Source organism: Cyrtonyx montezumae, unplaced genomic scaffold (assembly GCF_038088225.1).
Source record: "Cyrtonyx montezumae isolate F1298 unplaced genomic scaffold, pur_monq_1.0 scaffold_24, whole genome shotgun sequence".
Taxonomy (NCBI): domain Eukaryota; kingdom Metazoa; phylum Chordata; class Aves; order Galliformes; family Odontophoridae; genus Cyrtonyx; species Cyrtonyx montezumae.
This window is the reverse complement of record NW_027071981.1, coordinates 11563310-11590419: the sequence shown is the minus strand read 5'-3', so window position 1 is coordinate 11590419 and position 27110 is coordinate 11563310. Positions and strand designations below refer to the sequence as shown.

Below are 27110 nucleotides of genomic sequence, written 5' to 3'. Positions count from 1 at the left end.
ATCGCCCCTGCAGAAGGATGAGCGGGGCCTGGGGCTGCAGCTCAGCCCGGTCGTCTGTCAGTAGCTGACCTTTAGCGAGCCAGTGCTGATGCGAGCAAGCTGCTTAGTTCAAATGTTCCAGGAAGTCAAAAAATAGCCTCCGCCCTGAATAGGGAACTGCTTGTTTTCACAGGACTCGGAGCAGGGAGGCCGGACGCAGGCTGGGGAGCTCATGGCCGAGAGCAGAGCCGGCAAGCACTGTGAAAGAAAGGGAAGGCTCAGGGGTGCCTCCCCCCTCCTTGATTTGCTGATGAAGACTGGTGTGGCACCTTGAACACTGCTTGTCCCCGTAACCCCCTAACCCCTGCCTGCTCCAGGGAAACGCTGGAGGTGCTGCGAGCAGGAGGGAGGTCCTGGCCAGGAGCAGGTGCTGACAGCACGGCCCCTATGGCAGCACAGCACTTAGCATGCACCAGAAGAGCAGCCAAGCTGGTTGGCTGCCTCAGGTTTCAGTGGTCTCTCCTATGCTGTTTTTCTTCCTGCAGCCCTAGCAAAGCCTTTATTCCCTGTGTAGGGTTGGAAATGCCCACCAGGGAGAGCAGGAGGTGGATCTCCAACAAGCAACTTGCGGCATCACCCCAGCCAGGGGTGTGCCAAGGCCAGCACCTGGCCGTAACTGGTCCCTGCAACTACTCATCAACAGTAAAGCAGTCTCCACAGGGCTACAGGGATGGCTCCAACACAACGAGAAAAACCCAAACCTGCCTTTCTAGTGACTCTTAAGGACTCAGCACAGACAATTTCCTAGGGCAGAAGGTGCTGGCAAAGGCAGCTACAGGATACTCCCCCAGGAACCCTTCACCATCTCCAGGCCTCGCTCATGCACCCTGTGTATGGGAGGGTCCTGGGCATTGCCAGAGGTGTTTTCGGGATGAACCCTCTGACGGTGGAGGCAGGGAGGGCCCTGCAGCACCACAGAGCCTGGCTGCAGCATCCCCTGATCCACAGCCACCTGGGAGGCAAGTTCCCTGAAAGCCAAGCTGCACAAGGGGTGAAAGCGCATGGCTGCCTAACCAACCTCTCCCAGGATGCCACCGACTCTGTTTTGCCAAGATTTCAAGTTCAGCATTTGTTCTGGCAGGTTAGCTTTGTATTTACATGTGGAGGGGGGAGAAAAAAAAAACTAAAAGAAAAAAAAGAACAACACAACGAAACCACCTTAAATAGGGAGAGTACAGCTTTAAAATTGGAAGGGCAAGGGTTGGAAAGTGTCTTGTAGTGCAGTTCAGAAGAGTCAGTTGGGGGCAGGTTTGGGTAGTGGCAGAGTCGGGTGCAGGCTTTAATGCAAGTCCTCGCTCTGGGACAAGTCTGTCAGGATCTGGATGAGGTTGTCCAGCCCCCAGAGGTAGCCATCCTCTCTGTTCCCTTCCACCCAGGGCACGTTGTGCTGGAGAACTTGTCCCTCGGGCAGTGGGGTGGTTTTCCCAAAGTCGATCATCCAGACTTTGGCTTGTTCCTTTTTGTCATGAATGAAGAGAAGGGAGCTCCCTATTACCTGCAGAGACAGGAGGACAGTTAGTGGTGCACCAGGCCCGTGTGTCCCTTGGCCAGCTGGGGGGCGGCTCAGGCTGCACTTGCAAGAGGTTACGCCAAGATTTTGCATGAGCAAAAGCAACATCGGTGCTCTGCCGGCAGTGTTTGTGCATGCAAACCAGGCATTCAGAACAGCTGATTTACTTCAATCCCTGCTTCTGGCTGGAGAAGAAGGTCAGCAAAACACAGGCACAGAAGGGAGAGATGGAATTTCAGAAACCAAGGCAAGATCCCTGGGGAAGGAGCGAGATGAACTTCAGCCTTCTGATGGAGGCCTTCCCAGGGCCGGCTCCTGGCAGCTGGCTGGCACTGCTCGTGCTCACCAGCCCCACAGGCATGACTGCAGAATATTGTGCTCCCTGGGCAAGGGGATGGCACAGCATCCTGCCCAAAGCATCATTCTGTCACATCCAGATTCCCCTCTGAAGCAATAAGGAACCTCTCTTGACCAGAACAGAGCATCTGAAGGACAACCTTTTGCTGACATTTTGCTGTCTGGCCTGGGTGGCTGGATCCTCCCACAGCTCCCTGGAGAAGCCCCAGACCCAGAGGTAGGAGAAGCCTGGCAGCCCCACTGCTGCACCTCGTCCTGAAGCAGGATGGAAAGTTAATGCCTCTTCTTCGTAATTTTTAAGGCTTGGAAACTGCTTTCAAAACATCTCTGAAAGGCTGTTTTGTTTCTGTTTTCAAATGGACTCCTGGTACTTCATTTCAGGGAGCATTTTGTTTCCATCACTGAACTGACCTGAAACACTCAGAAGTGGTGCTTCCCTGCATTTCCCTCGCTGCCTTGCTGCAGGCAGGGGAGCTGTGCCCTGGTCCCTTCAAGCCAGGCATTCCTGCCAGCTTCTCTTGCCCATAAGATGCCAAGGAAATGCACTCTCAGAGTTCACTAGCCAGATGCAGCATCAAATACTCTTTGCCAGTGCTGGTGTCCTTCCAGGGAAATGTCCTGACTGTGGTACCCCAGCTCAGCAACGCCAGTCTGGGGAAGGTCTGCAATTCATGGCTAAAACAAAGCCTTGTTTGGAGGCATGGAGAAACTGACAGCCACATGGTACCTCACCTGTGCACTCAGGCAGGAGTTTCTCTCAAGAAGACCTCTACACTTTCACTCTAGGAAGTTTTCACAGTCATATAAAACCACAAGCAGCTTGAATTCCTCCTAGGTCACTTTTCATCTGTATGAGCATTGGTTTCTATTAGATTTGAGCCCATATCAGATGCATGTTTATTACATCAGTCATCTGCTGTATTTTCATGTGAGGACTAGATCAATGGGTATGAAAATACAGACATTAGAATTAATTCAAAGTTCTAGAAATGCATAGCCTCTGAATTAACTCCTCCTCTCTGAGCAAGCTGAGATGAAAGCAGTCAGGACTGCCTAAGTGAAACATGAGGAAGGAATGTGTGTGTTACCTCATGGCACTTGAAGAATGGAGATGTCTCCAGGGTGGCACGGATCCCCTTCAACCGGTTCAGATAACTGTTCTGGAATGACAAAGGAGAACAAGCCATCAGCTGGCTGGAGGCCTGCAGGAAAGCTGCTGCTCAGGGCACACAGAGGGCTTCTCACCCAGAACCCCCTCTCTCATAGTGCAGACTCATTCTAAGAGGACAATGCTTTGTTTCATTTGCCATTTTATCACTCTGTCACTCAAGGATCACGTGATACTTCTACAGCTCAGTATCAGCACTTCTGCAAATTAGGTGTCACACGTTAGAACACCTACACACAGTCAGCATGCAAATACTGTCAAAGCAAATGCACAGGTCTGAAGGAGGCAGTGCCTATGGCCACTGCAATTGCTGCAGTTCATCTGTAGGCTTTATACAGTACAACTTAAAATGGGAGTGCTTTGACAAATAGGATATTTGACACAGCCTGTATAAATGGTTTACAGCCAGATCTCTTACTCTTGGGGGCAACACGGTGCAACTGAGGAAATGCTCACTGTGGTGTGCTCATGCCCAGGGCTCCCGACCATGCAGGGCATCCTATCCTTTTGGCCCTGTCACATCTCAGGCCAAAAGCGAGGCTGGGGGCTGCCCTTAGCGCCAGGGTCATGGGGACACAGCCTCTGCAGTGTGTTCTGGGGCTGAACACTGAGCACACCCTGTGGCCTTTGCCCTGGCCAGTGATGCTGCAGCAAACATGTGTGGCCTTCCAGCCTTCTGCTGCCCTCCCTCCACCCTCTCGCCAGGATGGGGCTTCTCCTGCCCATCCCTCCTTTCAGAGAGCTTCCCTGGGCTGCAGAGCAGCCACCAGAGGAACCCCCTCCCTGCAGATCCCACAGCATCTCCCACTCACCAGAACGTTGCAGTTCCCCCTTGTGAACTCCCTGAAGGCCTCTGTGACCTGTTCCTTTGTCCGTGTCTTCTTGAAGTCCCGGTTCACAGTGCCATCCTCTTTCTGGAAAGGAAGGCAGAGCTGTGAGCAGGGCAGAGAGAGAGGCAGCCAGGGGAGGGGATGAGTGTTTCAGCGGCCACATGTGTCCCCACGCAGGCTGTGGGCAGTGCAGTGAGGGGACAGAGGCCAAAAAACCATCCTGTAGGCTGGGGAAGATGAATAGGGATGAAGAAGCAGAGCAGAGGCTGGCTACCCATGTGCAGTTCAGGACCTCCTGCCCAAGCAGTTACTCTGTCTGTGGGCCACATATGCCGGGCTCTCATTCCCTGGCTCTGGCTGCAGCTACATACCCACGAGGACTCGCTCAGCACGCACATGATGTATAGGGGAAGTGGACAGTGCTGCCATATATCCGTCACGTGAATCCTGACGTGGTGGCTCCAACGTCAGCCCACCCTCTCCCAGGGGGATGATAGACATCAGTCTGTAGGAGTGCCACGACACAAATTCCACACGTAAGAGCATGACTTTTTCCACAGAGCATCCCAGAAAGGAGATGGACTTCTAAGTGCTTGTAAAAATAATGCAAACTGCAGATGGCCTCTCCGATAAGGCAATCTGGGCTTCGCAAAAGCCAAGCAGGCTGCCCGTAGTGCTGCTCCCACAATCACCTCCTTCCCACAGCTTCCTTGGCCAGCCAGATACTGCTGCCACAGGGCCGATGACTGCGGTGACATTTCCAGGTGTCGGAGCCCCGTGGGGGCTGACTTCCACATAGCACAAGTGTGAGGGGGCTGGTAAGAGCTATGGCTGCTTTCCCTGCCAGCAGGTCCAGCTGGTGCTGGTGGCACTGGGACAGGGCTGAGTTTGGCCACCAGCACCACTGGCCAAGGGGCTCACAAGCTGCCTGCCTGGGATATGACAGCCACGGGTACATAGGAGCCGTTAGCAGCCCCCACCAACAGCCCAGCCCCAGGAATGTTTCTGCAGCAATATCTGACTGTGGCCTTGCTGTGGGAAGTGGTGAACAACTCTCAGGTCACAGCAGGAACTTGAACAATATCTTTTTTTGCAGAGAGCAACTCTCCAGAAAGCTCAAACTGGGTCAAGAGGGATCATCTGTACTTCTTTTAACACACTGACATTGTTAATAGCTGCTTTTCATAACTCCAGAATGCTAAGTAAGTGGTACGAACTACATTTTGCAGAGAAGATTTCCATTTTGGAGAGGAAGAACCATAACCTTGAGGTCACCTGGGAAGTGACTGTCAGTCCTCACTGCCCATGCTGTAGTTGTGCTGCTGCTGCTCCTCCTGCTGTGTCCCCTCCAGCCTATGCCCCCAGGATCAGACCCAGCCCCTTCTGCAAGCACCTGGCTGCTGGCTCAGAACCTGCCTCCCTCACCAGCATTAGGCAGTAAACGAAGGGTTCATTCCCATGTTTCCCTCAGTAGGAAAGAAAGGAGGGGGAGATTTGTGGTTGAATGTCCCCAGAACAGAGGAGATACAGCAATGCAGCACGACTCACCTGGCTCCGACAGCCACAAATCAGCATAAACTGCTAATGTTTTAGCTTAGGGGAATATAAGCCAGAAGCCAAGGGATTTAAGGAGAATTATAGTAATTAGAGCCTTGATCAAATTAGCTAGCCCCTAGCAGCCATGGCAGGATTACTCCTGGAGGTCAGCACTTTCCAATGTTTTAAAATTAAAGGGCTGTCTCACTGCTTGGAAAAAATCCACTGCCAACACTGTGCTGCAGCTCTCTTACAGCTGACTAAAGCAGGGTGCAACTCTCCCCACTCAGCCCTGGCTTTTGTGTCCCTCCACAGCATTTTCTGGCCTGTGTGGGAACAGAATTTGTTGGTTTGGGTTCTTGCTTTCTTTAGTTTTTCATTTCAAGCGTTTCATATATGCCCTATTTTTGCTATAAAGTCCAAAAACATCCCCAAAGCACAGACTGAGAAGCATCGCTGGAGGCCAAGGATATATCAAGTTGGCCTATAAATAGGCAGATATTCTTGATTATAGTAAGCAGGGAGAAGAAAGAGTGCACATGAACTTTGGCCCCAGCTGGCCCACTCTCTTTTTATATAGATGCAGTTTTATAATAAGCACCAGTAATGGAAACTAAGCAAAGGGTAGGCTGGAGCAGCTCATGGTGTGCTTGGGGATGCCTGCAGTAGAAAAGGGATTCTGATGGCAGGGGGTGGTGGCAAAGAGCTGCCTGACCCACTGCAGGTACTGCAGAGAGCTGGGAGCAGCCTGAGCACAGGGCATGCAGGGCCTCCTCGTGTTGCTGTGTGCTGGAAAACGCTGCAAGGGGCTCAGCCCCAGAGCTGCTCCTTGGGTGTGAGAGCATGGTTGCATTAGAGATGAATGAAATGAGCTCTACTGCCCATGAAATGCATCTCCAGAAATACGCATGGCAGCTCAGAGCAAAGGCATTGCCCAGCTGCAGGGAAAACAAGAGTGGCTGATTTTACAGAATTATGGCTAAAACTGTCACCTTTCATTGATGCCCTGAGCTCAGCTATGCTTTCAGAAGAGCACAGTCAGGTGCCTGGTGAGGGAACCCAATGTGACACTGTCCCACCACCAACCTGCTCTATGTGTGCATGCTACAAAAGCCCCTGGCAGCTCTTCCCACAGGCTGTGCACCCGCGGGGCAGCCTCACCTTTATCCCCTCAATCCTGAAGCCCAGCGTGGCAGTGGAGCTGATGGTCTCTCTCCACTGCATGTAGCGGGGCTTGGTGACTGCCCGCAGCACGTTCTCCTCCTCAGTGGGAGCATCAGGGTCCACCTCAATCATCTTCTGGTACATGTCTTTTCTCAGGCTCGGCTTCTTCCGGGCCTTGATCAGCTCCTCCTCCAAATACGTTCTGTAAGGAGATGGGGGGACATTAGTAGGGCCACAGGGCCGTGAGACACCAGGGCATATTTAGAGATCATCTTATAAGGTCTATTCCAAACCGTTCCATGATTCTATGATCCAGTTTGCACCTCAGAGCTATATTCCTGCTGTAATTAGCATCCCATGATCAAAATCTGTTCCTTACCAAGGAACCAAAGCCAGCCTAGCAATGATGAGGGAGGCTACATCTTGCAGGTGCCCACAGTTGCTGCCCTACTGGCACCTTTTCCCTGCCAACCCTTGGTACTGGGAGGCCAATGCTGAGCAAACCTGAGCAGAGACTTAATCTCACAAACAGGATGCAGATTTCAAAGTGTGGAAAATTTCCACGTGCCTTGGAAGCACTGAAGGCAGCAGAGAGGTGGTCATGTCCCACTCCTCAGTATTAGCAGTATCTGCTGCTCCTTTTGAGCTCCAGTCAGTGCAAGCAGCTACTGCCAAAGCCTCTCATGCACTCTGCTGTCCTCTCACCTTGCACATCACAGGGAATGTGGCTCACTGGCTGCTGAGCAGATTGCTTTCAAGCAGAGCTGTTACGCTGAAGATTATTTTGCCCAGTATCTATCTGGTTTAACTGGACTATCTAGCAAGAGCTTCTGTACAGAACAGAGGAAAGGAAGGGATGCAGCTTTGACCAGGTGCTCACCATCACCCTCAGGACCTCAGGGTGCAGCTGGATTTAGGGAAGGAGAAGAGGGGTTGCAGGGGAGTATGCAAAGAGCTCGGTTTTATGCATCCTCCAGAGGATCCACTCCCTGTGCAAGAATGCACTGACAGAAATTTTCTTCATTCTGGCAGGAAGTAAACCTTTCTCCAGAAAACAAGACTTCCTGCAGCAGCACTAAGCCACTACATAGCTCCTCCTGCAGCTCCCAAGGATGCCTCAACTGAGACCAGAGAGCTCAGGCTCTCTGCAAACATCTTGCCAAGCCAGGAGAGATGTCCCAACTAAACAACTCAGGAACGACCCTGTCTGTCCCCCCTTTCCCCCCATATCTAAACTTCAACTTCCACATGCCATGCACAGCTCTGCAGAAGGGCTGAGCCCTCTCCCCGGGTTGCCTGCAATAAAATCTCAGCAAGGAACATGCAAAATGCAAGCGGAGGATGCTGGGCATGAAGACTGTATTTCTGGTGTTTCTCTCAGAGGAGGCATATGATCACAGAGCAGCCATCCTCAGGGCAGCAGCCCCTTTGAGAAATACTGCGGACAAAAAGGCTTCAGCTGACATCACTAAACCCATGACTTTGTGGCAGGCAGAATAAAACAGTAGAATAGAGAACCAGTGTTCTCAGAAATGTTGCTTATACTGCTCAGAAAGCTAGATTTCCTTGATCAGAACAATAGATAATCTTCATGTATGGTTTAGTCCCCAACATTGCTCCAGGTGTGACCCATAGCCAGGCCTCAAGTCTGGCAAAGCTTCCTTTGGGGATGACCAGAGACTGGTAGGTCTTCTCCTGGCACAGCTGTTATCAACCCGTCCTCAGTGGGTCCTGTATTGCCCTCATGGCAGCACAGTGCCTGCAGCCTGCCTTCTTCTCCACACCCTCCAGTGGGAAGTACTCCTTGCTTCCCTGCTGCCTGACACCCTAGGTGAAGTTTCATACTGAGTGTTTGGGAGTAAAAAAAAAACAAACAACATTCCTCCCTCCCACAAAAACCATCAACTTTTCCAGCACTGCAAGCATCTCTGCCACACCTGAGCTGCCCTGAAGCCAGTAGTGGGGTCTGAACCTGTGCTACCAGGTCCTTCTCAAGCCCAGGCCTCCTCACACCCCTCTCCTCATGCTGCTGGCTTAGCTTTAGCTGGAAGTGGTACTCTCACCTGTGTGCTTCGGAGGGTTTCACCCTCTTCTTTCAGCATCTCAGAACTCAAGCAGTGCCCCAGAGTCACTCACCTGACCCCCATCTTGCAGTCCATAACGCAGGGCGAGTCAAATTCAGCTAGCAGATCTTCCATCTGGTTGTATCGCTCCCCGTCCTTCATGACATCCCCGTGGTAGGCAGGAACGTAGGGCTTCAGGACATCGTTCATCAGGCGGTCAAGGCAGCGCTGTTCTGATTCGCAGTGCTTCTTCAGTATCCTGCCATTGGCTGCCGCCTTGAAACTGCCTGAGGGTGACAAGAGACCATGTGGCACCACATCTGGGGGTGGGTGGCATGGTGCCTCCCCAAAACAAGAGGGGCAGCCCAACACATCAGAAGCATCTCCATGCCCAGAAGAACTCCTGGCACTCCCATTGCTCTCTACCTGCATGTCCCGCGAGCTGGATCCAGGGGTACTTCTTCTTGAAGGACATCACAAACGGGGACCAGTGCACCATGTTCTTGATCTTCCGCCATGATTTGCTCTGAGGGAAAAAAAAATTGTGAAGGTGAATGCAGTGTTTTAAGCTTTTACTGTCCATAAAGTCACTCCAGGCAGCACGTGGCTGTCTTGGACAGAGCAGGAGGCACTGGAGCCAGCACAGAATGGAAAACAAATAGAGAATCTGCTCTTTTCCCATCACCCTGCGCCAAGGCAGAGTCACTGGGCCTCAGCACTACATTCAAAAATCACAACTTCTGTAAAGCGGGCAGCCTTTCTTCCAGCTGGCTGCTTCTGATAATGACAGCCCAGCCATACACATCACCTTGTCTCCACTCCCCTGCATCCCAGCACCACGAGGACATTTGCCCATCTTTGGGAAGCACTGTTGTAGCAGATCACAGCAGATGGAGTGGGGAACAAAGCCCAAGGTTCTTCCCGGGGCACAAAGCTCTGTTCTGTATCCATTGGGTAGGAAGAGACAGACACATGCAAAAGCTCACCAAGGCATTTTTTTGCTCCCCACTGAATGACAGCTGCTTTGTATATCAGGTTTGCAACATGCCCACGTCTAACCTGCCCCTCTGGCTGATCAGTAACAACTTTTTGGAGAATTCCCTCCTGATTTGTTGTGTTCTTTGCCAGATGGATTGCACAAAACTATTTACATTACTTCAGTGAGAGTGTCGTCAGATATACGAAAGCCTATCTTGAAGGCGTGCTCCTTCCTGGGGAGAGGTTTTCCCTGGATTGTTCTGGGGAACACACCACTAACAAAAAGCAATGACAATGGAAAAATGCTTTCTCGTAGAAGAGGAGACAAACAATCTTTATCCTGGCCACAAGGAGCTACTGGGTTCAGTTGGAAGTCCACAGATAAATTATCCTCACTTGCTCCACTCCTAATGCATGTGAGAGAGCCTTCCAGAAAGCCCCAGTAATATCTTCCTTGTGTTTGGAGAGCTGGCCTCCATTCCAGTAACACTTTGCAGACAGGCAGAGAAGAGCCAGCAGCCCCAACTTGCAGCTTGGATGCTTGTCTGGAGTGAACTCACAGCGCAGGAATCTGTGCTGAGAACTGCTGACATGTTTAAAAGGATAGGAAGGAGCCAGACAAGGATGTCAGTGTCTGCAGTGTGGAAACTCCACTGAGTTACACAGCTCTACACCCCAGCCCTGAGGCAGCAGGGCACTGCACAGAGCAGGCAGGGGGACAGAGGTGGGGAGCAAAGCCCTTTCCCCCTCCCCTTTGCCCTTCCCAGCCAGAATGGAAGCTGGCCCTTCCCCTGGCCCGTGTCCTGGCACCAGGAGCATCCCAGCACACACTGGCATCAGTATGCGAGCGCAGCAGCTTGCCACAGAGCTCTCTGCCTCAGGGGGTGACACCAGGCATCCCTTGCACCCAGACCCCTCTGCACAGCAGGTTTGCTTGGCAGCACAGCTTGCTGGCCTTGGCAGAGCAGTTCCCTACCTGACATGAGGATGGATGTTTTTATTTCCAAGCGCTGTGCCAGAACTGGTGTGCTGTAGCTGTTCTTTGTTCTCCTCTTGGCAGAGAGTGGTAGGGAAACTGAGGGAGGGGGGTGGGGGTCCCTCCTTTTGTTTCTAAAATAGTAACATCAAGTCCTAACCGATGTCATGAAAAAGAGGAGGAAAAAACCTCTGGGGGAGTCTGGACCCCAGACAAGCACAACCTACCTCGTCTGGAACAAAGAGGTGTCCTGCTACCCTAGAGCAGCTCTGCAAGTCCCTCAGCCCCAGGAAACCAGCCAAGGCAATGCAATTCCTCAGGCCAAGATTTTGTTTTCGGGGGTTACAGCTCTGCAGCTAAATCCTTGATGCACGTCAAGATGCAGGCAGAATGAAGCCAAGTGCCCCCCAGAGCAGTGCTAACAGCTGGTGCCCCTTTGCTAGGGCTGCCCCTTGGTAGCTTGGCTCACATATGTCTTTGGTTAGACACTTCCAACCCAAGTTTTAGGGCTGTGGCTAAGGACCATGTTTTCGGCCATACTGCACATACACACAGGATCTTGGCTCAAAAGTCAGGCCAAGCACAGAGGGTTGAGAGAGAAATGCTGAAGCCTCACTAACATGCAGGCTCTTGCAGGGTTGTGGGGCTACGTCTGAACAAAACTGCAGAAGATGGTTCTGCTCTGAACTGAGATCTCTCGGCAAACAGGAGTCTCCCACTGTGCCCACGCTGTTGGGATGCAAAGGTAGTGCTCAACCACTGTCATTGCTGAAGTCTCGTTTGCCCACAATGAAGTGAGCAGGTAGCACATCATGCCAAAAGCTGAACGCATTTGGGGTGTTTTGTTTGGTCAGAGCCCGTGCCACACGTACATGGCTTACAGCTGCGTGGCATCCTGACACCCTGCTCTCCCCAAATTCCAGCTCCCAGCTGCTTTCCCTCCCCAAAAACTCACCAAGTTGTGCTGACCAATCGAGCTCTTACAGCAGCAGTATGTAACCTAAGCAGGGGATATGCAGAACGTGTCTGATGCAGATGGACACATTTTATTTAAAACCTCTTTGAACATCAGCACACGCTGATCGACCAGCTGCTATGCAGCAATTCAGTGACTCTGAAAATAAATGTGGTAAAGAGCAGCACCATTTGCACTCCTCCTCTGCCTCGTGGAAATGAAGCTGAACATCTGGCAGAGCCAACTCCTGCCTTTGCCTTCTCCTGATCCTACACCAGCTCATCTCAGCTGTGGCATGGCGAGCAAGGCCAGAGGAGCTGAGCCCTCCCAGTCAGCACCCACAGCCAGGCAAGGGGAGAGGAGTGCTGGGAAAACAATTTTATCTTCTCTGTGTTTAACTTTGCTTATCTGAAGCTTAAGGCAAACGCCAGGCTTTCCCCGTCTGTCAATAGAGCTTTATATGGAAAGAACAACATGGGAGAACTTAGGCCAACCCAGAAGGTCAGAGGATACGTTGTGTTCAATTAGATTAAACAAAAAAGCGACTGATGAGCTCAGTGCTCACTGCACTTTTTCCTCTGGCAGATGGCTTTCCTCTCGTGCCTGCTCAGGGAGATGTGCTTTTCTGGCCACTCCCTTCCCTTTCTCAGTGCAGGGTTTGGATGGTGCTATGGGGAGCTGGGGGTGCTTTGCTCTTTGCACGCATCGAGCCAGAGAGATGGGCAGAAAACAATGTCATTTGCTGGAATTACCATAGAATCATCAAGATTGGAAAAGACCTCTAATTAGGATCATGGTATCCAACCACCAACCCATCCCCACCGTGCCTACTGACAACATCCCTCAGTCCCCATCTCCACATTCCTTGAACACCTCCAGAGCTGGTGACTCCACCGTCTCCCTGAGCAACCTGTGCCACTGCCTCACTCCTTGTGTGGAGAAGAAATTGTTCCTAATATCCAACCACTCATGGTTTCCTATAGTTTGACAGGACTGAACATTCCTAGGAATAGTTGGAGATGGGTCCTTTTCATTAAGCAGAGTATGTACCACTGGAGTCAAGGTCATGCAGCTGAAGCAGGAAAGAGAGAGCAGTGTTACATGAACAATTAGAGAGCTTCACCCCTTTCTCCTCGGAAGATCCTGATATAAATGAGCAGAAAACAGGAAAACTGAGAGCAGACAGCAGGGCATCACTGTTCTTTGCTTTCCCTTCCAGCCTTTCCAAAACAGGAGCTTGCTGCTGAGCACCAGCCACCTCCTCGGGATGGGGCTTCGGTGAGGCCTAGGGCATCCCTCACTCCTGAGCTGGGCTGGTGAGCTGCTCCTTGTGTCTGCAGCCTTGTGGTTTGACAAACAGCAACTCAAGCAGCCGAGGAGAGCAGACTTTGCACTGGAGAGGCTTCCTCTGCAATAAATAAATAAGTGGGGAGTGTTTGCCCGCAGAATTCACTCTGTGTCAGCCTGCTTGGGGGCCACACGCATACAGCCAAGGGAAAGGAAGCCACTTCGTTTTCCATGTTTGAAAGAACGAATGTGTTTTCTTTTGGTCTTTAGAAAGTAGTTAAGGTATCCCTAGTGATGATTGTTTCCCTTCACTGGGACAAGCTCCATCAGAGAGGTGAGGAGGCCAGCTCTGTTCACTGTGCAGGGTGCTGGTGACAGAGGGCACGGGGCAGAGCAGGCAGGGACCTGCACGCTGTTGGGTGCCTCCTCTGTGCCCCCTCCACTCAGGATCTCTGCCAAAACCACTCATGATGGGCTCCAGGTCACTAACATGGAGCTTAGACCGTGCTCTGCAGCTGGACAGCCTTTTGGGAGGGGGGCCCAGCCAGCCCCATGTCTTATGCAGTCTTCTTCCGACGCAGACCGCCCACATCCACATCGATGTGGATGAAGCTGTTGCCTCCTCTGCCATCTGTGAGAGATTAACACGAGTGACAGAGGAGCCTCGGCCAGAGCACAAGGAAGCCAGGAACATCTGCTGGGATCATCGAAAATTATTCCAGCCTACTGGAAAAAAACAGGAGCTCTCTGCAAACTCCCCTTTCCTGCTTACGACGCTGGAGAGGAGAAAGCCCAGATGGGTGTCCGTGGTGCTTGGACGTGGCCTTCCCTCTGACAATAGGAGGAAGCCATGTGGCTGTGGGACCAGCAGAAGCACCCGGTGTGTGGGGACGGCCACAGCCTCCTCCTGCTCACTCGCAGTGCACAGTGATGTGTGGGCATGAGGGCTGAGCAGAGGCAGTGCCACAGCATCAAGTGGGAGAAAAGCAGAAGTGGCACTTGGGCTGCGGTTGCCTCTGTGAGTGTTTCATCCCAATCAGCAGCCAGCTCTTCGAGCAAGGCCAAAATCTTCCTAGCAGAGATCAGTCATAAGTGGCTTTCCAGTAAAGCTGGATGAATTATTAATTGTACGCATTAGGCAAGCCCTGCCCACTTTCCTGCGCAGGAACTGATCCAGATCTCTAGCAATGTCTTTGTTACTCATTAGGTACATACAAATTACATTTGTTAAGCAATTTTCGGCTTAGGGAATTCAAGGGAAACAGAAACAGTTTGTCACTTCTGGTGGACTGCTAGAAAAGTCCTGTGAGCAAGCAGCTCATTATCAAAAGGTAACCATGATAAAAATGCCCACCAGCAGCACAGAGCAGGCCCAGGCCCAGACAGTGAGTCAGACTCTGATCTGAGAGAACAGTGTGGCACAAGTCAGGGAACCCCCCCCCCCCCCCCGCCCCAGGTTGCCAGCTGCCAAACACCCTCTCCTACAAGTTTTCAGGGACTTAAACCACGACACTGTGTTTCCAGTCTGCTTAAATCCTATCTGCTCCTGGACACAACCCAAAATGGGCTGGGCTGGAACCAGCCTGCTCCTGGACACGTGCTGTGAAGTGATCTGGGATGCCCAAAGCAACGCGCAAAACAAAGGGTGGTTTGGAAGGATTTCCCCCAGCTTACGACCCCCCATCAGCCCATGGTAAGGTGCAAGGACTCGTCTCTCTTCTCTTCAGCCTCCTCTATAAACAAGCAGAGTAGACTTGGCCATCTAGTGCCATGGTGGACACCTGTGCTATTTACCTGGGGATCAACAAAGATGGCATCAATACAGATGCCATAAATACAAAGCCCTGAGCGCACACTGTCCACAAGTACTGGTGCCACACAAGCAAGATTCTGCAAAACCAATGCCACGTCATGAAACGATGCAGTCTGCAGGAGAGGCCCAGCTTTTAGATGTGAGCTTTTCAGTTGTAGACACTCCCAGACTCTTCCTACTGCTGTTCCCTTGCTCTGCACATTTATGGAGCTCACTTGCTGCTCTGACACGGCATGGCCAGTACTGAATGACACATTACAGAATACAGGAGTGAAAATGAACCCTTCTGCCATGAAAAAGTGGAATCTTCTGAGTAGCCTAAGTGCTGGAGGCTACAGGAGGGGGATATGGAAGGGCAAAAGTCATGGCGAGTGCTATGATGATTTGCTTAGTATAAATACATTTTTTAAAATTAGTCCAAAGCCTAATTAGTCATAACCCCTCCCCCCTTGAGGGTTGGACTAGATGATCTCTAGAGGTCCCTTCCAACCTCTGAAATTCTGTGATTATGCAAAGCCCCAATCACGCCTGCATTTACTGGGTACACGGAGTGTAAAAAGCTGGCTTAAAAGAGTAGTTACAAGTTTCATAAACACAACCAAACCATAAAGCTGAATGTTCAACAGGCATGACCTTTTAATTTGCCTTTAAATCAGTTTAGCACTTTCATTTGCGCTTGGAGCCCCTAGTGTTTGGATAGCACTTTGACAGAGCAAAGTGCTCTGCAGACTTTGTTGGCTCTCATGTCAGAGAAGCTGGTGCTGCGTGGCTGGAGGAGCCCCTGCTGACACAGCAGCTGCTGGGAGCACCAGCCTGCCTCAGCCACAGCTCTGTGGCTTTCCAACCCAGCTGAGTGCCAACACACAGGGCTGGCACAGAAGAGGAAAAAGACTTCAGTCGTAAAGTCCTAAGACACTGAAGAAGAACCAGGCAGAACCTAAAACAGCACCATGCTCAGGACCACGTGTCACCCTGTAGGGCTGAGGCTGGCACAGGCAGAGGTGCTGGGATGCAGGACAGAGAGTCTCAGTGGAGCTGGACGCAGTGATGCTTACAGGTCCCTTCCAGTTTGGGATGTACCATGATTCTATGACTCTAAATACTCTAAGTACAAGACTGCCTCCTGAACGCTGTCACTCCTTTCCTGGGGTGGGGCTGGAGAGGGTCGGAGCAGCACACCCTGGGGTGATCCAACCAATTCAGATTCCTCATTTAAAGAGCGAGATCTGAAAAAGCGCATTTATCTTTTTCCTTTTTTCTTTCTTCCTTTCTTTTTTTCTTAATTAAAGCGAAGTAGTTTCTAAAATAAATACTTCTCTTGAAAGAGGCTGTATTTGAGCTGAGCAGCAGAAGCCAGGCACACGGCATGGCACGGTGTTTAAGTACATAATAACTCCAGCACCACCCTCTGAGCACTGGTTTAGCAAAAAGCAGCTTCCCTCCAGTGAGCTGTGAGATCCTTTCAAGAAGCAGAAATCATGGGTTTCACGTTAAAATCCAAATAGTCTTTCCCAGAACAGCCCTATCAAATTTGAAGAAAAGGCTCGAGCCATTTTCTGGTCCAAATAAGGACAAGAAAGTGAAGGGTAGGAGGCTGTTATATCTAGCCATATAATCGCGAAGGCGCTGGCGGATGCGATACAATGAACCCATTATAAACGTGGGTGGAACAAAGACAGAGTTTAGCTCATTGTGTCTTAGCACTTCTAAATATATTTTCTCTTGGGGGAAGAGTAAGCGAGAAGAGAAACGAATGTAAGGAAGGTGCCTGGTTCTCCATACGACCGGGGCTTGGCAAACCCATATCTGTGAGGCTGTCACTGTGGGCAGCAGCAAATCCTCCTGTTGAGGGAGACTATGTTTAGCTCTGAGGGTGAGGGAAGCAGAAAAGGAGGTAGAAAAATTTAGTCATCTTCTTCCCTCAGACACTTTGTTGTTTGTTTACTTCAGCAGCACTTGAAGGACTTAGTCACTAGATCTCTGACAGGCTATTTTTAGGTGGGTTTTTTTTTTTTTTTTTTGAAAGAAAATAAGAGAAAAAGGAAACTCCTCTCCAAATTAAGCAGGTTATTTGGAGACAGTAAGCGGGTAATGGCCAGGTCTTCACCCTCTAGGGGTGCTGGAGAAGCCTGGGAGAGGGTCTGTTGAGTACAGGAACCCTCTGGCATTTTCATTCGACAGCCATGAGAAACAAACATCCAGAGTGCAAGTGTGATCAATAGCTGAGCATCCCTAGTGCCTCAAAGGGTCCATGCCCAATGCCTGCACCCGATTCCCATCCTCCTGCCCCCCCAGAGAGCAAGCCTGCTGGCATGGCAGCAACATGGTGTGCTTTCCAGTTGACTCAGGAAGGGTTTCTTGGAGGTCTTAGAAGGCACCCACAGAGCTCACAGCTTCCTGTCGCTTTAAGTAAAGCTCGAAAGTAAAGCTTAAGCTTTACTACAAAGCAACGCAAATAGGTCCTTGCTCCTCACTGACAGTTGGTACCGCACAGCAAAACACACACTGCTAACCTACGAATAGGAAACACTGTAGCACAGTTGAAAAAATTCAGCGTTTTTTCCTGTACTAATAGAAGCGCAATGGCCAAGTGCCACATGCTTCTCCCCCTTCAAACAAGACTGACGGAATTCCTTGCAGGGCTCCTAAATTCCTGCTGTGTTAGCGCCCGGCAGGCTCCAGTGACACAGCGAGCTCTGGTATTTCCTTGTTCCTTGCTAAGGGCTGGGGGATGCTGAGCGCTGCGTCCCATCGCCGTGCCAGACAGACAGACAGACAGACAGCCCCGCGCGCCTATGGCCGAGCCGAGCGCGGGCGGAGGTTGCCACGGCAGCCAGTGACGCACAGCTGGGCCCCGCTTCTACATTTTTCCATTACACGGTGTTGAAGCTTGCAGAACAGGAGGTGGCTTTCTTGAGCAAGCTATCGAGAGATCAGCAGGCCGAGGCACATCCCAGACCGCAGCTCCTACCAATAGCCACCACCCATCCCTACACACACTTTAAGGATGAGCGTTTTACAGTTAGTATTTCCTCTTCCATTCAGCCGCTGCTGCTGTGTTAGCAAACCTGTCAGTGCATCCCCCATGCACAAACAGAGAAGCTCGGCACCTCATATCCTGCAGGCTGATCCCTGCATTTCTGCTGTGTACTGGGAGGTGGGGGCTGCGGGCAGCAGCTCCCACACGCAGCAGCATGCTGGCTGCAGCACAGCCATCCTTTCACTGGAGTCAGGGACCAGTGGAGAATTAAAGCATTCGTTCAGTGGTATTGAATTAAGAGGCTTAGCAGCCTTCCCTTCCTGGAGGAAAATGGAAAACAGAAAAGAAAAAGACAACTCCACAGGCATTTCCAAGCCTAAGGTCACTCCAGTTGTTGGTTAGAAATGGAAAGAAGGTACAGAAAGGTAATTTCAGCTATGGGACAACTGCTAAAAGCTCCCCATACCTGCTTTTGGAGATTTCCTAAGTGAAAAGGCAGTCCAGCTCTCTGCAGAACAGTGCTGAGACCTTCACAGCCTCTTAGTGATACCGAGATCAGTCAGAGATCAGAAGTTGCCCACCCACTCTTCAGCTTGGAGCAAGGAGCCTTTTGGAGACTGCCTCTGCTGCCCAGCTGGCTACCACTGCCTGGGGCCACTGCTCAGCAAGCAAAGGAGAAGATCCTACATTGTTAATGCAAATAAAGCCACAACTATGTACAGTGTAGGGCTGCCAGAGCTGGGGCCTCTCAGGGAATGTAATGCCCAAGGCTCCTCAGCCTTAGGAACAAGGAGGTGAGATATGCAGAAAATAAGCTGAGCTGCTTTGCAAATAAACTGTCCCTGTCATGTGAGATGGAAAGCTAACCACAGCAGTGTTTGCATTTTTTTGCATGGGACCATTTGAGATTCACTGTTCCTTCACCTGCACAAACATGGAGATGCTCTGCATTAAAAGCAAGTCAGGGAGTGGCATTCCCAATGTGACAGGAATTACTGAAAAGGCTCCGTCTGCTCCCCTTCCAGTAGGCAAAGCTCTCCCAGCTGTTCCCACCACAAGCCACTGGAGTCCCAGTAACAGCACCATTGGTGGAGGTGAGCTCACATATCCATTGGCACTACACACAGCACATTCAAAGAAACACAGAATCATTTGAGCTGGAAGGGACCCTTAAAGGCCGTCCAGTACAACTTCCCTGCAGTGAACAGGGACGCCTACAGCTCAGTCAGGTGCTCAGAGTCCAGTCCAGCCTAATGCTGAATGTCTCCAGGGACAGAGCATCCACCACCTCTTTGGGGAACCTGTTCCAGTGTTTCTCTACCCTTATCATAAAAAAACCTTCTTCCTTATGTGCAGACTAAACCTCCCCTCTTTTAGTTTGAAAACATTTCCCCTTGTCCTGTCACAACAGATCCTGCTAAAGAGTCTGTCCCCTTCTTTCTTATCATCCCCCTTTAGATACTGAAAGGACAATACCAAGGCACCCCAGGGCCTTATCTCCAGACTGAACATCTCAGAGCTCTGCACAAGAGCTATGCAAATACTGTGGCTAAATCCTTCCCATTCTCAATCCCAAACATAACTCTGCATGCAAAAAACATGTGGCTCCTGAACACCCAGCTAGCTACTGCCTGGCTGGTGGCCACAATTCAATCACCTCCGTGGGACAGAAGAGGAGGGACTCCCAGCACCCAACAGGGCCAGACAAAGTTGGAGCTCACGAGGGCAAATATAGGAACCTCAAGAGAGCTGAAGCTGGATTTTAAAATGCAGACATGACTGCCCAGAAGTGGTATGGCTGATGCACCCATAGAACCATAAATCTGCAAATAAAAGCGTATCTCTTCTGCCAGTGAATGAATGCCTGTGAGACCAGGAGCACAGTTCAATCCCTCTCAGCAGGCTGTGACATGGGCATAAGTATGGAAGGTGTTCTGCTTTATTCAGCTTACAAACAAGAGCAAATGTTTTAGGTAGTAACAGCCAGTCATTCTGGGATGGAAATGTTTATGTGCTGGAAACAGTGTCTCATTAATGAACCAAGGTATTTCTAACAGCCAGCGTGCTAGAGGTGCTAACAAAAGACATGTTGAGGAGGTGATTATTTGTGATACTGTCTGACACCAGCAAAGTAATCGCAAGGCAGTGACTGGCACAGCCTGGAGAGCGGCTGGATTTGGAAATGGTGGGGGAACTCTGGTTTCCTTCATAGAAATGTTGTTAAAAAGGGATCATCTAAAGCATCTGGAAAGTGGCAGCGATGGCAAGCAGCCAACAGTCTCATTTGGAAGATGCCGGTCCCATTAAAGCATTGTTAATTTGAGTCCAAGCAGCTTCAAAGGCAAGGAGCAGAGAAGCACTCACAGGAGTGGGGATCTGGACAAAATCAGCAGGGAAGCTGCAGAGGTGCTCTAACTGCACTACAAGAACTGGGGCTGGGAATTAGCAGCAGCTTCACTGCACGAGCCTTCCTGCTCCAGCAGAAGGCCTTAAATGCTGGAGACGGGTAATGCATATGTGGAGCATGCTTTTCTGCTTCCTACCATCAGCAGAGGATGATATAAAACGTTATCTTTTCTGAGTGGCTGGTCTCCAGAGCTGGATTTACTAAGTCCTGGGTCCAGTCAAGCCTTTCATTGGAAAACATACATTCAACAAATGTTCTTCAGTCAAACCTCCCTTCTGTACGGTGTTGCTGTGGGGAAGTGTGCTGCTGCAGCCAGATCAGGAAAGCAGCCCACACATTCAAAAGCGTGGCATACCTTTGTCCCTTCGCAGAGCCTGCTTAAACAACTGCAACAGGAGCTGTGCCACACTCCTACAGCTTTCAAAGCACAGAGGTGCATTGCCTGACTATAATTCAACTTCACAGTAGTTTTGAACCATTTAACTGAAAGCCACATAGGAAGTTTGTGCCTTTCAGCCCTGCAAGAGAGCATCCCATGCCAGCTGAGCATCCCCTACTCTGCGCATCCATGGCTGAAGACATTTCCCTTCCCAACCCTCTGCTATCCTCCATGCGCACAGCTTCTCCTGATCATTCCCTGATGGATATTGAAGGGGCACGGGGCACTTGCCCAGCTCTATCTTTAGCAGCTGAGAAAGCCAAGAAATAGCTGCATGCTCAGCAGGATCCCCATGGCCCAGGGCACCCTGCACTGCCGGTGTGATGCCGGCAGCATGCCCAGCACCAGCCCTGCCTCCGCTTCGCCTGCAGCCAGAGCCCGCCGTGCTATCACTCTGGCACACTCCTTCCCTCCTTGGCAAGACAGGCTAGAGCTAAACTTTTCCATTGAGACGGGTAAACAAAGACTTTGCTTCTTCCCCCAAAAGAAAGTTTAGCCCAGGAAGTCACATGAATGCAGCTGCATCCAGCATGTACATCCAAACTGGCCCAAGCTGCTGGCGGGGTATGGATATACAAAACCTGAGTCAGGACAAAGCTCTGCCTGGGAAATGAACTTCCATCCATGCATGGAAGTGCACCAGAAGAAGTCTGCTTTCTGCAGTCAGCCTGAGGACCAAGGCTGGAAAATCACCCTGCGAAATATGTGTGCTCTGGAGTACGAACAAACCATGAGCAGTTTGCCTTGGAGGCAGCAAGGGATTTACTGGTGGTCATTTTCTGCTATTAAAGCAATAAATCAATTCATCAGTCAGCCAAAAACCAGGGCAAAGAATGTTAACTTAGGGAAAACAGGAAAACAGAGATGTGTTATTAGGCTGAAGTATTTTCCAGTGATGTTTAGAGATAGTTCTGAGCTCAGCACCACAAAACCTGCTACCTCTGAAGCAATGCCAGGCTCCCCCTGCAGCTATTGTGCTTTCTCCAGGTTTGCCTGCCCTGCTCAAAGCTTTGCATGCAGGCTCCAGAACACTGGGGAGTTTATCCAGAGCACTTGGAGGAGGAGGTATGTGCATGTCCTTTCCCCTTTCCAGCGAGGAAAGCAAGACAACAGCACAGTGTGCTGACTCAGCTGTCTGCTTGGCTGAGCCCAGCTGCCCCTGAGCCTGCATTTCGTCTGCTGAAAAACAATTTCCACCGATGCCCTTATTACTGCATCCCCACTCGTGCTCCTTTGCTTACCTTGCTTCCCCTTTGCTGGGCTTTTCTGGATGTTTTCCAGTGGAGGACATCATCCCAGTAACTTGGGACGTTTGGGAGAAAGGAAAGCAAAGCTCAGACTGCCAGCCCATCCCTGCTTTCTGAACTCAAGGCCCCGCTACGATGCATACTTACAATGCATTTGTGCTGCAGTACGCTGGAAGTAGAAAGCCATGGTGACAACCCAGCTGAGGGATAAGGAGCAATCAGCCCTGGTGACTCCTCCAGTCACTGAAGTAGCACTGCTCGTTGATGTAACTGGGACTGACTCAGTGGGAACAAGCCCACAGGGAAAGGTCCTTCTGAAAAATTTGTTCCTATTATTTACTCTGCAGCTTAATCAGGCACCTCCACAGACAAATCAGCAAGGACCTCCCCTCCCTGCTTACTGAAAATGAGGTCACTGGCCCTGATTCATTTACAAAGAGCTTCCCAGGAGTCCAAGAAAGTGAGCTCTCATCTTCTGCATCCTGGGACTGTCATCACCTAAAGCACATATTTTAAGTGCCTGAGCCTGAAAAAGCAAGTTCTGCCTTTTTTTTTTCTTCCCCAGGACACGCTTGCTTTTCCCAGGACACACTTACTCCATCTGCAGATGACAAACTGAGAGAGATGAGAACTCGCATGTGTTACTACATCTGCATGGGAAGTCAGGTGGTAATGAACTGCATATCCACACCACATTCATCGTCGAGATTTACTATCAGGCACAAAGCTCTGACAAGGAAATATCAAGATTTGGCTTTGTTCTCCCAGCCTGATGCAAAGCTTTCCTTGAACTTTAAGCTTCTGTCTTCACTGCTGAGCAGTAACATCTGCTACTTCCATGGGATCCAGAAGAAACTTTGCAAGAGCAATCTAGCAGCCAGCCCTGAAGCACAGCATTTCTAAGCTGCAGGGCAACCATATTAAATCATGCTCCTTTCAACACACACGCACACAGAGCAGAAGAACAGGAAAGGCAGAGGCTCTGACACCTAAAGAGCTCTTGCTTGAGACAGTTGTTTCGTGTGCGTGCCATTTGCTCAAAAGTAAAATCCTAAACCCACATCAAAAAAACTCAACCACTGCTTTTTAAGAAGTAACGCAAACCCACCCACCCCCTGCTCAGTCTCTAGCAAGCTACATGTTGCTGGCTCACTCAGAGACCCTGTCCCCCTGTCCCCATCAGCCCTATGCCCCCAGTGGAGCACCAGAGCAGGACTGCAGCCCCTGGGCTCCTGTAATAAGGGATGCTTCCATAGAAAGCAGTTCAGCTGACAGCTGAGCTATGGGCAAAGTGATGGAGAAGAACACCACAGCAACCCAGAGAAGCAGCTCCTGAATGCTGCTCTCCCCTGGCAGGTTTCCCATACTGTGCATCTTCCTTGGGTTTTGCCTTAGGTATTTGATAAGACACTGACACAAGGAATTTAAGTACAAAGGAACTGTGGCATGCAAGAGCAGCACACACATGAGCACTAACACCTTTGGATCAGGCATTCAAGAGCTTTTATCCACAGCTCATTGCACATATCAGCTTCATAAGCTCCATTCCTAGTTTGCATGGAGGCTGCTGATCCCTGCCTCCTCCCTCTGCCCCCATTTTGCTCCGGCAGAGAAGAAATCCTGCAGGAATCCATCAGGGCTGAGATAGCTGCCATGGCCAGCAAAGAAACCCAGAGCTGAGGTGGGGGGAAGGGACAACAGGTCCACACATCAGTGCAAACCCATGCAGGTTTGAAATCTCTGCTTCTGGGTCGTGCTCCACAAGGAACTATGGAGATGTTGGAAAAGCACCACATCCTGGCAAGTCTCATCCCTACTCACTCATAATGGCCAGCCCTTTCAGACAGAAGCAATGTGCTGGTACCCCCCTGCTTCCCCTGCTGTGCAGGTGATGGAGAGGTGATTTACATACACTGCACCAGTGCATGGACCAGCAGGCAGAGCAGTTCTCCTCAGCCCTCCACCAGTAAATCCTGTATTTCATGCTCTATCCACGCACACTTGATTCCTCCTGTTTTCCTGAGAAGTGTGGCAAGCACTCATCCCTTTTTCTCTTGCTTCTGAAGAAACACCTGCATCCAGCACTTGCCAACCCCAGTGGCATGGGTTGTGCCTTTCTCCATCCCTGTTACCACTGTGGCCAGTGGCTTGCACCATCGAGGGCTGGTACCCTTGGTGCTGGTGGTGGGACCTGTGCTCCACCACACCAGCTTGAAAGTCACAGTAACATGTTACCAGAGCACTCTGAAGCAAAAAGCAGGGGGGTAAGGGGCGAGGGGAAGTGGCTGGTGCTGGTGAGGATGCGTGGGGAGGAAGGCAGAGCAGCCCTTTGCTGTTAGAGTGAAGTGCACCTTCTGCTAAAAGAATGCCCTCAAACAGCGTACCAGACTCCTTCCCTACCTGCTTAACTCCAAAGAACCCTGCTTGGCAAACAAGTTCCTTATAACACTTGTTTCAGTGAATCTCAGCTACTGTTAAGAGCAAAAATATCCAGCAGATCAAGCTGGGAAAACCTAATCTGAGGGGTGGTTGGGTGAGAGGATATACTTTTGAAGCTGCAAGTGCATTAGGCAAAGGGAAAACCAATGCAGAATTCTAATGGCAGACCACTGAGACATCACAGCTCATGTTCAGAGGCTGCATAAGTATACCCTTTAATGACAGCCTTTTTATTGTGTGACTAAGTGAAATCAAGTAATTTTCCCCTCCTTGTTCACAAGAGCATTCTCTGCATCTACATCTAGCCAGTAATCCAAAATTCCCCACAGCAAAATGCTGTGTGCTGTGGGAACAAGCACCTCAAGCAAGCCCCCCTGCTCTCCCTCTGAGAGCACAGGTTCCCAACACCTCAGAAAGCAGACCTCTGCCCTCCCACACCACTCTGCTCAGCAGCCCCAGGGCATTCCATCCCCCTCCCTCACTTCTCCCACTTCTATCACAGAGCACTCAGTGTCTCAGCCCTGCAGGCATCCCTTGCTCCTCCCGGTCCCCACATCCCTACCTGAGACAGGAGATCCCACAGCAGCTGCAGCAGCCCATCGTTGCTGGCTTGGCCAGGGCCCCCCTGCATCTCAATCCTGCCCACCAGCAGCTCCAGGAGACGTGGTACCCAAAAGTTAAGCCTGCTCCTGCCTCATGGTGCGCTCACCCAGCTCTGCAAGCAGCTCTACACTGTGCTCCAGAGGCTTTATAATTCTCAGGTGGCAATTCCTTAAGCTATAGGCAGTTTTCCCAGAGGTTTCCCGGATCTTCTGTGCAAGGCTATTTGCCATGAATCAAACAGACTGCTTAGTCACCTCTGTTTGTCCAGCCAGTGCCAAGTCAGAGCTGCTGTTTCACAGCATGTACTGTACAAAGTCACCAGTTCCTGTAAATTGGATGCACCACAGCAAACTGAATTGTATATTGTTTTCTATATTGCCCTGTTCTCTGCCGGACTGGACAGAACTTACTTTACAGTCATAAATAAAAAAAAAAGAATAAAAACAAGCTAGGAAGTCATGTTAGAGCTGGTGGGACGTGTCTGACTGGGTGCTGTGCCTGAGGAGGGCTGACCAGCACTACTGAGCCTGTTACAGGTAAGGGATCAATCACCAAAGCCATGGGTTTTAACTTAGGGTTACAAAATTGGAATGCCATCAGGTAAGAAGGGCTGAGACCCTGTAGACTGTATCTAAATCAAGAGCTGCTCTTCACTCTTGGCTGTCTCAAAACAGAGTCTAAAACACAGGTGCCCAAAGTACCTACGTTTGTACAAAGCGTCTGACAGTGACCCAGCTGAAATCCTGGACCCTAAATGACAGAGGCCTGGATTTGAGGGATGGACCACTTAGTGGATAAGGAATTGGCTGCGTGGTCTGACTCAAAGAGTGGCAGTGCAGTGGGTAGCAACCCTGCCCACTGCAGGGAGTTGGAACTGGATGGTCTTTAAGGACCCTTCCAACCTAAAGCATTCTGATTCTATGAAAGTCAATGGCTACTGATGAAAATGCTGGCCTCCCTGCCAAACGCCCATGATACAATGGAGCACACTTGGATTGCCTGCCAGGGAAGCTGTGATGGATGCCCAGGACATTAATTATTCCCATGGAGCTGTCGGGCCTGGAAGGGAGGCAGTGTTCACCAGCCCCAGCTCTGGGTGCAGCCCACAGCTCCCAGCACAGGGTCTCCATGCTGCCTCAGATGCTGACTGTGGCTGCAAACATGCTCACCAAAAGTGCTAAGGGCTCAGTGGGTCTCATTTAAACAAAAGTGCACTCCTACCTCAGCTGGGAGAGATGCCAAGCAGCCCACTAAGTTCGCAGTTCTGCTTTTACCTCCCATTCCCTGCTGCTGAACCCAATCCAGGGCAGCTCCTCCAGTGCTTGCAGTAGCCACGGGGCTGCACCCACCTCCACACTCCTAACTGTGCATCTTTTCTGGGCAATTAAATTACATCAAGCTCTTTCCTGTTGGAAAGTCTTGTATTTCAGTTCTCCTTCCTGTATTGATTATGATATATAATGTTTGACCAGAGTGACATTTAAATTCTTGAAAGCCCTCTGGCAGAGGAGGAGATATAATCAGGAAAGCACACGTAATAATGTTGTGATAGCATTTAAAGTAAACAGGAATTGGAGCCTGCCTGTGGTACATCCTGTACAATAAAAGGATGAAAAGACAAACTATTACCTCTAAAACTGTATGCAGAGCACCCAATAAAACCTTCTGTATCACAAAGGCAGAAGAACTCTCTGAATCCTGATAGGCACAAGTCAGAGAGGCTGTGGGCAGAAGGGACTGACCAAAGCAACCAAATCATTTTGCAGAAGGACACAACGTTAATAAGGAGATTGCAGAGCCCTCCTTGGCACTGCCAGTGTCCCTCTGCATTTGGAGCATGGGCTTAGTGGCACTGAGTTGCCAGAGAGAGAGGGTAGTGAGAGAGATTCAGGAAAATTGGAGAAGGCAAGAGAAGAATCAGGACTAGCGCAATGCTCAGGAAGGAATCCAAATCCAGGGAAGCAATTCTCAGCCCTGGGAACACCAGCCATGCTCAGCACTGAACTTCCTCCAACCGACAGAGCTGTTCTGCCTTCAGGGATACAGAGCCCTGTAAACACCACACTGCTCCCATCAGTCCTAGACACAAACGAGTCCCTGTCAGGTTGTAATCCCAGCATGGGAACAAAGTGTCTAGTAAGTCTAGATGGACATTTCATGCTGACAACAGAGAAACTCAAGGGCAGACAAGATGTCCCCTACTAACAGAAGTACAGCCTGAGCCTCCTCAGACAGGTCCTTGCAGTGGAGCACCTCTGTGCACACAGCAATCAGCCTGATGCTGGCAGGGAGACATCAAGCAGAGCTGGGCATCAGTGT

The 27110-nt window shown here is 50.6% G+C and overlaps 1 protein-coding gene across 2 annotated transcripts in view; it reads right to left on the bottom strand.

Annotated features, from left to right (window-relative positions):
* Positions 1-1203: 1203 nt before the first annotated feature.
* The window catches only part of ITPKB (inositol-trisphosphate 3-kinase B), a 46889-nt gene continuing 20982 nt past the window's right edge, over positions 1204-27110 (bottom strand). For both annotated transcript variants that reach the window (XM_065739668.1, XM_065739669.1), the window contains 6 exons: positions 9094-9193; positions 8741-8954; positions 6602-6806; positions 3887-3988; positions 2995-3066; positions 1204-1534 (listed from right to left, as the gene is read on the bottom strand). In XM_065739668.1, coding sequence (XP_065595740.1) covers positions 1319-1534; positions 2995-3066; positions 3887-3988; positions 6602-6806; positions 8741-8954; positions 9094-9193 — 909 coding nt within the window. In that variant the 3' untranslated portion in view covers positions 1204-1318. The remainder of the gene's footprint in view (positions 1535-2994; positions 3067-3886; positions 3989-6601; positions 6807-8740; positions 8955-9093; positions 9194-27110) is intronic.